This window comes from Mus pahari, chromosome 12 (genome assembly GCF_900095145.1).
Source record: "Mus pahari chromosome 12, PAHARI_EIJ_v1.1, whole genome shotgun sequence".
In the NCBI taxonomy this organism is placed as follows: domain Eukaryota; kingdom Metazoa; phylum Chordata; class Mammalia; order Rodentia; family Muridae; genus Mus; species Mus pahari.
Window position 1 is genome coordinate 31,787,837 of NC_034601.1, and position 14,243 is coordinate 31,802,079.

Below are 14,243 nucleotides of genomic sequence, written 5' to 3' on the forward strand. Positions count from 1 at the left end.
TGTGTGTGTGTGTGTGTGTGTGTGTGTGTGTGTGTGTGTGTAGGCAATATACTCATTGGCATAATAAGTAAAGTCTCAAAACCAGGGCACAAACAATACCTAAGTTTAACTTGATATGTACAACAAATGTATAATAAATAATGAAAAGTTTAAAAGTATAAAAATACAAAATGCATTATTAGTTTTTTCCTGAGTCCTTAATATGCACGGTGCAGTGTCGTACCTATGAACTTCATTCTTTTTCCAGCTGGTCTAGAGGAAGCTTTGATGAGGTTTCCTTACACAGGTTTTCACCCTTATTTTTTAAAGGGTATTTAAAATATTCCAGTATTTTTGAAAAGCCAATTTCCATTATAACTTTGGTTGTGAATATTTTTAGGACAAAAAGGATAATAATGTTGGTGTCTTCTAGTGTTCTTAAAGTTCTTTTTAAGACACACAGAATTTATGGTGGGAAGATCAACCTCATTCTTCAAATAAGTGATTTGAAGCAGAGAAACCAAAGGACCACGATTTTGGGGTAGAACTAAGTTTGCTGATTTTTCAGATCATTATTTTTCTAGCATTTTATAAAAAAATCAAATAGTGAACAAGTTTTAGCCTAAAAGTGCATAAAATACTTAGTCAATACACTGTTAAATAGTGTCTTGCCAGGGTAGCAGCATGTTAAGTTAGCTGATAATGTCTGAGCCCTGCATACTCTCTAGACTCACTGGCTTGCCACTCCCACGGTAAGTCCTTTGCATCAGCTCTTTACTTTGCCTGGGTTAGACATCATCCAAGTCCTTTTGTTGTTGACGTTGTAGTGCGATTTGTGCTTAATAATGAATTAATCATACTGGTAAAGTGCACACCTAGATATGTTTCGGCATAAATTACCCTGTGTATCTGTCACTGAGAAAGACCCATCCCCATAAATGCTCTGTTATGCTTTTCCTCCAGTCTTTGGCCACCATTTTGAATTCTTTTTTCTTTTTTCCAATTTTTATTAGGTATTTACTTCATTTACATTTCAAATGTTATCCCCAAAGTCCCCTATGCCCTTCCCCCACCCCTGCTCCCCTACCCACCCACTCCCACTTCTTGGCCCTGGTGTTCCCCTGTACTGGGGCATATAAAGTTTGCAAGACCATTTTGACTTCTTACCAAAGTTTTTGTCTTTGAACTTCATATAAATGAACTTCATATAAATGCTGTTACTCACAGGTGCTATTTTATGCATACCTGTTTATATATTCATTCATATTCTTAATGACTCTGTATCTCATTCTGCTTAATTGCTATGATACCCATTATATAAATACAACACACATTGGTTATCAACTTTATTTTATAGATACTCTGGTTGGTTTCCATTTTTAGTAGTAACAAATTTGGGATAACAAATAAGGCTGTTCTTAGACCCTACAGTAAATGTTCTTATGACATATGTATTCATTTTTCTTGAGTAGAAAAATATGTGTTTAGGTTCATTAAAACCTATCAACTTTCAAAATGACCTATAATTCTAGTTTTTTTTTTTTTTTTAAGATTTATTTATTTATTTATTTATTATATGTAAGTACACTGTAGCTGTCTTCAGACACTTCAGAAGAGGGCGTCAGATCTCCTTATGGATGGTTGTGAGCCACCATGTGGTTGCTGGGATTTGAACTCAGGACCTTCGGAAGAGCAGTTGGGTGCTCTTACCCACTGAGCCATCTCTCCAGCCCAATTCTAGTTTTTTAATAAGCAATGATCCAAAACAATTTTCATATATTCATTAGCAATTTGAATTTCTTCTTTTGTTAAGCATCTGCTCAAATAATTTTTTTTTGTATTTGGTTGTTTTTTCTCACTGATTTGTACACATCCTTTATACTAGCTTTTGCTATGAGTCCTTTGTCATATATTAATATTTCCTCCAAATCTGTGTAGCTAGGGTATAGTGCTTTTTGATGTACCACTTAGTCTCTGAAAGGTTGGTTCCTTCTCATATTGGTTTAAGGGTAACCCTCTGAGGATTTATTTCTTTCAAGCTTCCATTACCTGTTTTGTTTTCTTTGAGACACTTACTTCTGAAAGTCATTTGAATATATATTTAACCTTCTACTTCTTTCCTTCTCTTCCTCCTTCTTTTCCTCCTCCTCCTCCTTCTCTTTTTCTTCCTCCTCTTTTTCTTTCTCCTCCTTCATTGACATGGCCAAATATAAGCAATGTGAGAAGAGAAATTCTGTCTTAATCACATTGTACTATTATTTTTGTATAATGTTGAATTTGTTAATATTTCTTTAAAACTTTTTAAATTTTAACCTTAGGGAACACCCTAGTTTATATTTTTATTTTTCTTATGCATATTAATTCAGTTTGTGTAAAGTAATTTCATTCTAAAAACATGAGCTTATCAATGTTTTATGTTGGTCACCTTTCCATTACTTTAAAATATATTTGAGGTTTCAATTTATAAAACGATAAGGTTTATTTTCCTCTCAGTGTTAGAGGTCTTAGTCCACAATTAGGCAGACCCATTGTGTTTATGCATCTGATTGAGGTGCCTGATGGAAACGAGAAGGAACACATAAATGAACCAAACACGGGCAGGAACTCAAGACAGAAAGAGGAAGGTGCCAAAAAGGCAATACACCTTTCTAGAGCACACAACACCAGGCAACAGCTCTTGGTAAAATTACTTCTCTCTTGGATACCTCCATACATGTACTGAGCACATCTTGTTCACATTCTTCCCTCCAACCATTCTTCCACTCTCAGCACACACCTGCTTTCCTGTCATGAAGTCCCCACCCCACTCTCATGTCTTTTGGGTTTTGTTTTTGCTTTGTGACCCACCGGGGCTTACTAGATCCACTCTCATGGCATGAAGCTACCCACTTGAAGATGAGCAACTCATCAATGACAGTCACTGAAGACAATGACCTTCCTCATTCATGACCGAACGCTTATTGTATATCTGTCTGTGCATGCCCTTGTAGGCAGCTACAGCTGTTGTGAGGTCATGAGCGCCACAGACAGCATGTCACTACCCTATAGCATGCCGTCTTCCCTATCCCTACTGTTTGGCTCTTACATTCTTTCCCTTCTTCCTTGATGCTCCCTGACATAGGTGTAATATTCTTCTATAACTTTTTAATGGCTACTGGATCCATAGTGAATACATTACACTACTGATTATAGACATGTTCATTACATTCCCAATATTAATGTTTCATGTCTTTTCATTATTTTGTTTTGTTTTGTTTTGAAGTTTTAATTTATTTAATTTTTATCTGCATGTACAGCTGCATACCAGAAGGGGGAATCAGATTTCATTATGAGATGGTTGTGAGCCATCATGTGGTTGCTGAGAATTGAACTCAGGACCACTGGAAGGGCAGCCAGTGCTCTTAACTGAGCCATCTCTCCAGCCCTCATTTTTGTTTTTTAATAGAGGTTTATCAATTGTGTATATGTATTGATAAACTCTTTGTTTCACTGACATTCTCTACTGCTTTCAATTTCATTTATTTTTATTATTTCTTTCTTTTTGTCTCTTTTGGTTTATTGTTTTCTTTTCTTTTGGTTTATTATTTGTTTGTTTATTTATTTATTTGGTTTATTGTTTTATTTTTCTGGGCATTGGAACTTCAGTTTGACACCTTTCTCCTTCTCTAATTCAAGCATTCAGAGTCACAGATCCCCGCCTTGCCATGGCTTTGGATGCATATTCTCTTTCTGTATTTAGTACCCTGTACTTCTAATTTCCTTTTATTCTTTCTTTTTTCTTTAACCCATAGGCCATTTAAAAGTATGTAAATTTCCAAGTGTTTAAAGATTTGTTTATTGTTGCCTGCTATTGACTTTTAGTGTGTTTTGTTATGGTCAGAGTACAGGGTTTTTATGGTTTTGTTTTAGATAAATGAATCAAGATTTTTCTTATAGCTCACAGCATGGTTTATGTTGTTGAGTGCTCATTCAGTAGACACTTACAGAAAAAAGGTTCATTTCTTTGTTGTATTTAATTGACATGTGGTGTGCGTGCATGTGTGCATGCGTGTGTGTGTGTGTGTGTGCACGTGCATGTGTGCATGCGTGCATGCGTGTGCGTGTGTGTGTGTGTGTGTGTGTGTGTGTGTTGCCTGTTACCCAGAGCACACTGAGGAAGTAAGTCACTAAGGATTGTCGAGTTTTATATTTCTGTTTTCATATCAGTTTTATCTCATAAGTTTGCAGTTCCATCACTAGACACATTGTCTTCCTGCTAAATGAACCCTTTAGTTATTATTAATGTACTTTTGTGCTAATTTGTTTTGTTTCTAATATTAATACAACCGCAAGTGCTTTAAATGCTTACATAGTGTATTCTTCTATCCTTTCACTTGAAAGCTGCTGATTTCATTAATTTCTTATAAACAACACACAGTTGTTTTTTTTTTTCTCTTTTTTTTGCAATCTCCATTTCAACTAACTCACATTTACACGAATCACCGGTTCACTAAGGCTTACCTGGGTCATGTAATATTTACGTTATGCTTATTTACTGTGCATTTGATTCCTCTGTTTCACTTTCCTTTCATTTCTGTGGGATATCCAAATCTTCTTCAAAGTTCTGTCTTCCTTCCTTCCTTCCTTCCTTCCTTCCTTCCTTCCTTCCTTCCTTCCTCCTGCCTTCCTTTCTTCCTTCCTTCCTTCCTTCCTTCCTTCCTTCCTTCCTTCCTTCCTTCCTTCCTTCCTTCCTTCTATTCTTCCTTTCTCTCATGTGTTTTAGGTGTCACTTTACATATATGATGGTATACTAGCATGTATATCTTGCCATGATTCACTGTTACAAGATATGAAAATGACTTACTTTAGATGCCTTTTCTTCTCAACTTTTAAATATTATTGTCTTAAGTATCAGTATTAACCAAAAGGTTAGTTTTTGCTTTGATTGCCACATATGATTTGGGAATGTCATGAGGACAATCATATTCTATTGAACATTATCTTTCTGTTGTTCTTATCCCTAACTGATGTTACCAAATTCCTTCTTGTTATCATTTCTTTTATGATTACTTCAATTTCTATAGCAAATATATCAGAGAGGCCCCCTAGTAACAAGTACTTTCAGTGTTCATTTCTGTGGAAGTCTATTTCCCCTTTATTACTTGAGACTAATTTTGGCGAACATAGAGTTCATGACTTTCAGCATTAAGCAGTGTAGAGTCATTTCTGAGTTTCCAATAAGACATAAGATATTACCTACATGGTGCTCCTCTGGGTAATATGGCATAGCTCGCTTGCCTTCTGAACTTTTCTCTCTGTCCTTAGTTTTCAGATGTTTAATTTATGTGTCTTAGCATGCATTTCTTTGGGTTTTTCCTGTTTTGGATTGGTTCGATTTCTTGAATCTACGGGTTCATGTTAATCAACCTGGGATTGTTTTCAGGGATTACTTTTTCCAATTTTTTTTCAGTCCCTTTTTCTTTGTCCTCTGAGTGTTCAGTTGCCTGACCTCTTGGAACTTTTGTCAGTTTGCAACAAATCCTTGGGGGCCTATTCCCTTTGCTTAAGTACACTTTCTGTTTCAAGTGAATGCTCTTGGTTTATTTATTCTCTAGTAAGTGAGCCTGCCCAGTGGATTCATGCTGTTATTTTGTTAGTTTTATAATTTCTATTTGAACCTTGTTTAAATTTTTTTAATTCTACTTTTCACTTGCTTCAAGAAATTTTATAATTGAATCATTTTGTGAAAGCTATTTTAAGACCATCATCAGATAATTCTAACATCTATTCTCTCTGGGAATTACTACAGACATTTCTCATTCAAGTTGTGGTTTTCCTGATTTACAGTATAATATGTAACTTCCTAGTATATCTTACTTTTAGTGTGTATTCTAGAGGACAACTGACTTAAATATTTTAGTTTAGCAGGCAGTCCTGGTACAGGTTTAACATGCAGATACTTGTCTGTTTCTGTGACAAATGACACTCTAATTCCAGACCTTTTTCAGATCTGTTGTGGTTTTCTTGGTAAATCTCCAGCAACTAGAGTTCCCACTGGTAGACTTGACAAAGGAGCTTTACTACCATTGAAGCCTAGCTCCTGAGAAAAGGAAGTCCGTGGCCTAATACAACAAAGACTGCTTCCAGGGTTGTTTTTGTGTGTGTGTGTGTGTGTGTGTGTGTGTGTGTGTGTGTGTATGTGTGTTCCCATGAAGGGAAAGAAAGTGAAAAGTGCTTCCCAGCAAGGTGCTTGTTATGGCGGGTGTCCCTTGCTAGTGTCACCCAGTCTCAAGGTGCCTTTCAACTGCAGAGAAAACTTTGAAGGCAGGGAGGCTGTCTGGGAGATGGAGAGGGAATGAGCATTTGTCACTGTGATGTTACAAGCACATGCCTTCTGCCCATGCATTTCCCAATGGAGGGATGGAGAAGAACAATCTCAGCCCAAGCCCAGAGGAGCAAGCGCTTGCATAGCATTATTCCTTTTGCTGGCACACTCAGCTTCCTGGTGCCTCTGAGTGATATGGGGAATTTTCGGCCCTATCTAATTTCTTAAATTCAAATTTACAGATAACTCGAAGACTGCAAAAACGGATGCACAGAATTTCTAGTGTAATTTCTGGATATAAATTGAGACGATGATTCAACCATCAGAGAGTAGTCAGTTACATGGCTGGAAAGGTGGCCCAGCAGTTAAGAGCAGGCTTTTACAGAGGACCCAAGTTTAGTTCCCCACACCCATGTCAGGTGACTCACAGCCACCTGTGACTCGAGGTTCAAAGGATCCCATGTCCTCTTCTGGCATCTGCAGGCACCTGCACACATGTGATCAAACATGTATTCCCACACACATACACATACACATAATTTGTAAATTACTTCTTTAAAAATAGAAGTTAGTAGTACTATAGGGTCAATAAAACATTCGCTAGAATATAGTCTAAGGATGCTATATGAACACTTCCAGGTAGATAATGTTCTTTTGCATACAAGTTTAAAATAAGAAAACTATTCTGGGTTCAGGTAAGCTGAGTCTCCACCTTTTCTGAGGTATGATGTCAAAACCCTGATTTAATTAAGGTCTGAAACAGAAGTGCCACATGAAGAACCTCATACCTCTACTACAGACCACTATTGAGGACACAATTACTTTCCAGAACTGTTTCACACAATGAATTGCTTTTAGTGTCTAGTAGCAAGGAATAGAATGGTTCTTGGGCACCTTTCTTAACATACTGTATATTAAGGTAATATAAAATATGCAACTTGTATCTTTATTCTTGTTTTGCTGTCCAGTAAGTCCAAAGCTAAATTCCATTTTAATTTTAATAACTAGCAAATGTACTTTAAAATTTCCCTTTAATCTCTTAATTTTCTAACTATATACATGTACTGGAGTGATACCATGATACTATTTTGGAAGTAGTCATAAGATAAAATAAAATTCGAGATCTGGAGTCTTGTTGATGTTCAATTATTGTAACATCAATATCCTAAGTGTAGCTAGAAAAGAAAAAAAAGCTTTAAGTTCCTTCCTCTTGAACATCCTGTACCTCCCCAGAAATGCCCTTCTGCAAGAAGGGACACAGCAATACAAAGAAACTTCCTCCTGTTTCTGTTGATTTGGAGGTGCCTTAGCCATCTGCAACTGACTATAAACAATAAATTTTACAGGAAGATGCTATAAAGAACTGATGAAACACTTTTTTTTTCTCCTAAATGATAACAAAAAATGATGTGACATGGATATACCTATATAAATATGCTAATTTACATGTTATATCATTATCCCAGAGAAGTACACACTCATAAAATATATTATGTCCTCACTTAGTCCCACTTAATTAACACTTAATACTTAATATTACTTGCCTTTATAACCTGACATTACATACACTTAGATTTTACCTCTTTCAATATCATCCATTAGAGACGTTGGAGACATCTTATCTTCTGATGGAGAACGCTGTACAAGGCTGGAAGTCCTAGGCAGATTCCACATTTGCTGTTGCTGTTGTTCTAGTCTGTACTGGATTTTGCTACTCCCTTCAACGCTGCAAACAAGAATATCAAATATCAAAAAAGGTAAGCTAGAAATGTCACACATTCAACTTACTGAGTTACTGAACTTTATCACTTGTTCTTTAGAAACCTCTCCAATGACATTTAAGGATTTAAATGTTAATCCATTTAACAAATATGTATCGAGTTCCTCCTATATGTGTGGAGCACACACCGGTCCAGGGAGGGATGCGATGTACAATGGCAAAACAAGGCAGCCGCTCAAAGGAGCAGACGATATTCTTATAAATGACTACAATAAGGAGAAAATATATGTGCAAATTAAACTAAATCACTTCCACATTTCCCACTCATAATTTTAAAACAGGCACATAAGCAAAGGAAGAGAACACTTGAGAAATTATGGTTGAGGCCCACTTTTCCCGCTTCCTGTGATCAACTACTTCCGGCTCCTCCTTCCTGAAGTTTTTAGGCCCTCATTTTCTCTCATTCATTTATACTCACAAAAATCTTGGTTTACCCATTTTCTAGTTTTCCACATTGTTTCTTTTTATCCAGTTTCTTTGCTAATGTTTCAGACCAGAAGGGCAAACATGCCAATCCCTAGTTGGAAAGATCTTAATATGTAACTACTGACAGCAAGGAAATGTCCTTGCTGGTTCTCAGTTAATATTCAAGGCATTAACCCCCAACCTACCATTACAACCTAAACTCTAATCCACTACCATCATCCCCCACTTTCCAACTCTTACACATGGGCGCAGAGACAAATACCTGCTCTGTTTAAAGAGTCTTATTCACCAGACCTGAAAGGATCAGCTATATTTCTGCCTTCGCACTTGCTTTATATATTCTCAGAAAGGATACTTTCTGGTCAGTTTAAGGGAACTGGGGCAGCAGAGACATTAGCAAATAGAGGTTCTCAGGTTTCTTCTCTCAGTTGAAGTTGGCTTTGGGAATAGCTACTTTGTAAAACATGTTTTTGTTAGTGTATATTAGCTGCACAGGATAATGAGCTTCATCATGGCATTTCATACATGTATAATGTGCTTCGATAATATCCTCCCTTCAATTCCCCTCCATTGCTCTCTCCAATTACAGCAACTTCTGTTTTAAACACACATTTTAGGTAATTCTTAGGATTTTAGCTTGCTTTGAAGTAACACTTTTCTTTTTTAAAAATTTATTTTTTAGCCAGGCGGTGGTGGCGCACGCCTTTAATCCCAGCACTTGGGAGGCAGAGCCAGATGGATTTCTGAGTTCAAGGCCAGCCTGGTCTACAAAGTGAGTTCCAGGACAGTCAGGGCTATACAGAGAAACCCTGTCTCGAAAAACAAAAACAATATTTTTTATTAGATTTATTTATTTCACATTATGTGTATTTTGTCTGCATTTCTGTATTCTGTACCACATGAGTGCTTGATACTTATGGAGGTCAGAAGAAGGCCTTGGAGCTCCTGGATTTGGAGTTACAGATGGTTGTGAGTGACCATGTTGGTGTTGAGAATTGAGCCTGGGTCCACTGTAAGAGGAACAAGTGCTCTTAACCACTAAGCCATCTCTCCAGCCCCAGAAGTAACATTTTCAACAAAGTTTTTCTAGAGACTTTTATCAACCATGACTCCCTCCCTTCAATTCTTACAGCAATTTTTATTTCTACTGTTTGTTTAGCTCTTAGAGCAGTGCTCTTATCTAGTCTAAAATGTACTATTTATATCTACTAAGGATTTAAGATGGATATACTGATTTTTAAATTAAGTGGACTGTTAGTATGATTAAAACGTATAAAGTATAGAAGTTTTAAGGTTAGTCTTTATTTAGCAAACTTTCCTTTCTCTAGTGACTTCCATATCCTAAGTACTCAATTTACTAATAAAGGTAAGTTATTTTGGATAGTGGATAATGTTTCTGCTCAGCTTAATGATATGAAAATATCTACAATAGTATAAAAGGTATACTACTTACATATCTGGAAATCATTTCAACATCACAAGGCAGTGTGCTAAGATCTTTTCACTAAGAATTACTACTAAATTTAAACTTTAAAAGATTTAAAGAAACTTTAAAAATGTTACCTTATTTTGTTCATCTGTTTGTTGATGTGTATAGATCTGGGTGTGGCGCATGTACATATGAAGTGCATTAGTCAGGTATGCTGCTCTATCACTTTCCACTTAGTCTTTTGAGGCGGGGTCTCTCTTTGATCCAGGAGCTTCCACNTTTTGGCTAAGCTGGAGGCCAGCAAGCGCATCATCCTCCTGGTTCAAATAGCTGCNGCGCTGAGGCGCTGAGTTCTCAGACACTTACAGGGTGTCTGGCTTGTCACGTGGGTAGTNTGATCTGAACTATAATCCTCATGCTTACATAGTAAGTTCTCTTTACAGCTGAGCCATCTTTGTAGCCCCAATTAAAAGACTTTTTAAAGAACACATCTATTAATCCATTCGTTCTTTTTCCTTAGAAATGTATATGTTGGTAAAATAATTTCTTTCAGTGCACCACCTACCGTGTTTTTTTCACAGTGATGTTGCTGCTGAGCTTCTCTAGGCGACATTCCCCAGTGTCATGGTTAATAATCAAGACGCATTCTTTTAAGTAAGGTCTCTTGGAACCTTTGAAAACTGTGACTGGTGGAGTTGAACCCTGTTTAAGAAGTTATCATCATTACTTGAAATATCATAGTGATTCAATTGAAATGGGCATTGAGTTCTTTTTGTACTTTTTNAAAAAAATCTGTGTTNTATATCAAGTCACTTATAACTGATTTAAACTTATTACCCTAAAACCAACAAATGTGGCTTTAAAATAAAAGTACAAAGACAAAGATCAACCCAGACCTGGCCTCTATTTCTAGCTGCTCAGGAGGCAGAGTCAGGAGGGTCCCACGTTCATACCCTGTCTGGATTACAGAATGAGTACAAAGCCAATGAGGAAACTTAGTGGGAGCCTATCTCAAGATAAACACTGAAAAAAGGGCTGTGGATTCAGTTTAGTGGTACAGCAGTTGGCTAGCATGTATGAAACTTTAGGTCCAAGTACACGTGCATACACACACACACACACACATACACACACACACACGCTGAGATCTCAAACCTGCTATCACTGAAGAAAGGAAAAGTAATTACCCTGAAATAGTTAGACTTGTTCACTTTCACTAAGCAACTTGGATTCAATCTAATCTAATCTAATCTAAAAATATATTTACAGGAAAGGAAACAGGAACTTTGAATCATATTCTCATTTTGAGATGATCAAGAAATTATCAATAAAGACCAAATTTTATTAATTCTCTTGTGTGACAACAACATGCACTTTATTAAAATTTGAAGAATTCTTTCTCGTCAATGCATACTGACGGGTGTGGTGGCACATGCCTTTAATCCCAGCACTTGGGAGGCAGAGGCAGGCGAATTTCTGAGTTCAAAGCCAGCCTGTTGACCAGTGAGTTCCAGGACAGCCAGGGCTACACAGAGAAACCCTGTCTCAAACAAACAAACAAAAAGAAGTGAGTTAAACTTTAGAATTTTTCTTTAAAATGTACCAGAAGGGAGTGGTAAGAGAAAAATTACTCAGTAACAGTTTTCTATTGTGTCATTCTTAACAAAAGGGTAAAGAGAGCTTGAGGAGATGGCTCATTTAGTAAATGTTTGCCACACAAGCTTGAGGACCCGAGTTCAATTCCTACCTAGCACCCACATAAAAAGAGTGCACAGTGGTACATACTCAACAATCTTATCACTCGAGACAAGACAGGTAGGTCTCTGGACTTTACTGGCCAGTTACCCCTGCCTAGTCTGTTTATCTAAAAAAGTAAGGTGAATGGCACCTAAAAAATGGAGTGTGAAAATGTCCTCTCTCTCTCTCTCTCTCTCTCTCTCTCTCTCTCTCTCTCTCTCTCTCTCTCTCTCTCTCNGAATGGCACCTAAAAAATGGAGTGTGAAAATGTCCTCTCTCTCTCTCTCTCTCTCTCTCTCTCTCTCTCTCTCTCTCTCTCTCTCTCTCATTCTTTAAATTTCCTTATTTTTGTCACTGCCACCTCCAAACATGAAGACATTTTATATTCTTATTCTTAGTCTTGCATGTATAATTCCTAAACATAGTTCACCTGGTCACAGCTCACAAGTTCTCACAGTCTCTGTATTTTAAGGAAGTTTAAGAAGTTTATAAACGGGCTGGTGAGATGGCTCAATGGGTAAGAACACCCGACTGTTCTTCCGAAGGTTCAGAGTTCAAATCCCAGCAACCACATGGTGGCTCATAACCATCCGCAACAAGATCTGACTCCCTCTTCTGGAGTGTCTGAAGATAGCTGCAGTGTACTTACATATAATAAATAAATAAAAATTTAAAAAAAAAAAGAAGTTTATAAACTTTCTTCTTTATAAAACTGAACAACATTTCTAATCTTTAAAAAAAACTTATTTTACTTTATGTGTAAGGGTGTTTTGCCTATATGCATGTCTGTGCACCATGTGTATACCCAGTGTCCAGAGGTTGGAAGAGGGCATCAGATCTCCTGGAACTGGAGTTATAGACAGTGAGCTGCTATGTAGGTGCTGGGAATTAAACCTGGTTCCTCTGAAAGAGAAGCCAGTGCTCCTAACTGCTGAACCATCTCTCCAGCCACACCATTCCTAATCTTGAACATTTAATTTCTGCTCATTTTCTTAAAGTTCCAAGTAATTGTAAGTATATGAATTATCTTTGCCTAAAAATAACTACCGAATACTTCCCATATCTCCATATTCACTATTATCCATCTTGGGGACTCAATCGACATTTCACCTAGATTACTGACATCACTTTCTCTATTCTCTTTCCACTTTTGTTACTAATTGTGTTAACAGGCAAATCAAACTTTATGTACTCAGGATAAGATTCATATTCTACAAACCTATACATAGGGTCCTTTATGACTTTTTAATTTCTTCTCCAACACTCTAAATCAGAACAATGCATACCTGGTTTGTATGTGTGAATGTTTGTACCTTGAATATCTGTCAAAGGTCTACACATTAAAGTCTTGTCATTTACTGAAGTGATACTATCAGGAGATTGTGGACACTTAAAACAGTGGAGTCTGGTGACAGTCTTCTGGTTATTAGGGCTAAACCCCTCAGGCTTGTGCTGGAAGTCCAAGGCCTCTTACTCTCTTATTTATATATTTATCTATTACAATGAAGTAAGATTTTTTTTCTGCTGATGTATTCCCAGTGTGATGTGCAATAGATCAACTTGATCATGAACGGAAACTTCTAAAACCATGGTCCCAAATTACCCTGTCTCTTTACAAGCTGATTATCTCAGGGGTTTCTTATATTAATGGAAAGCTAACTTACTTAAGCAATAGGTATCAAGAAGTGGGGTCATTGCTATGACTACAGTTGACAATGTGGCAATACCAACAGAAAAATGAGATAGGAAAGATGCTGTTGGGTGAGGTTTGAGATAGAAATAGGATTCTGTTGGGAATTGAACCTGAAGCCATCCTTGTTATAATACACATGATAAATACATGCCTACATTTTTTTGTCAATTCCCTGAGAATTTGCTGGAAGCTGAGCTTAAAGGCAAGTTTATTAATGGAGGAAGTTTCAAGGCAGCAAATACAAGGATTACACCATGGATATTTCTGGCTGCTTTTAGAGAGATTTATATGAGGAAAAAAATAATGGAATATAAAGATTTGGAAAGCCTGCAGTTTTGCTAGAAACAGAGCATTAAGAAAGAGCCATTGCTAAAAAGATTAATGTTATTGGAAAGAAGTCAAATGCTTTGTACCTGATTAAAAGGAAAGACACCTTGGTGGCACCTCTGATATTTATGAGGTCATAGGCATTAAGGACTCAGTGATGTAAAGAATGCAAATTTGTTTCAAAGACTTCCCAGGGCACAGTCTTTTGACAAGAGATTTCCAGGGTACCCTGCTCACTTAGGACTTCTTAAATTGGTGAGGAACTCAGAGGCTGTGACACACTATAGCCTCATCTGTAGGATCTAGGCTTTGTCCACATGCAGAGTATAAAGGTTATGGGATCATGTAGGATTCCGGTGAGATTTCAAAGGCAAGTCTGAGGGAGCAAGTAGTGTCCTGGCAGGTCTGAGTCCCTGCAAGCAGCCCCTGACAGGATGAGACACAGAAAGAGCAGTGAGAGTAAAGCTGGAGCTGCAGTGGAGACCCAGGAGGGAAGAAGGCCAGAATGTGGAACACCTGCCTACCTGCCTGCCTGCCTGCCTGCCTGCCTACCTGCCTACCTGCCTAC

At 37.3% G+C, this 14,243-nt stretch overlaps 1 protein-coding gene across 6 annotated transcripts in view; it reads right to left on the reverse strand.

The window, feature by feature from the left end:
* The window catches only part of Eaf2 (ELL associated factor 2), a 38,294-nt gene that overhangs the window by 8,450 nt on the left and 15,601 nt on the right, over positions 1–14,243 (reverse strand). The window contains exons 3-4 of one of the 6 annotated variants that reach the window (XM_021209988.1): positions 10,484–10,620; positions 7,864–8,009 (exon numbers count right to left, since the gene is read on the reverse strand). In XM_021209988.1, the coding sequence (XP_021065647.1) occupies positions 7,864–8,009; positions 10,484–10,620 (283 nt within the window). Of the gene's footprint in view, positions 1–7,863; positions 8,010–8,191; positions 8,225–8,481; positions 8,575–10,052; positions 10,138–10,483; positions 10,621–14,243 lie in introns of those variants that run through there. The other 5 variants (XM_021209991.1, XM_029544737.1, XM_029544739.1 and 2 more) reach the window with 5 other exon arrangements.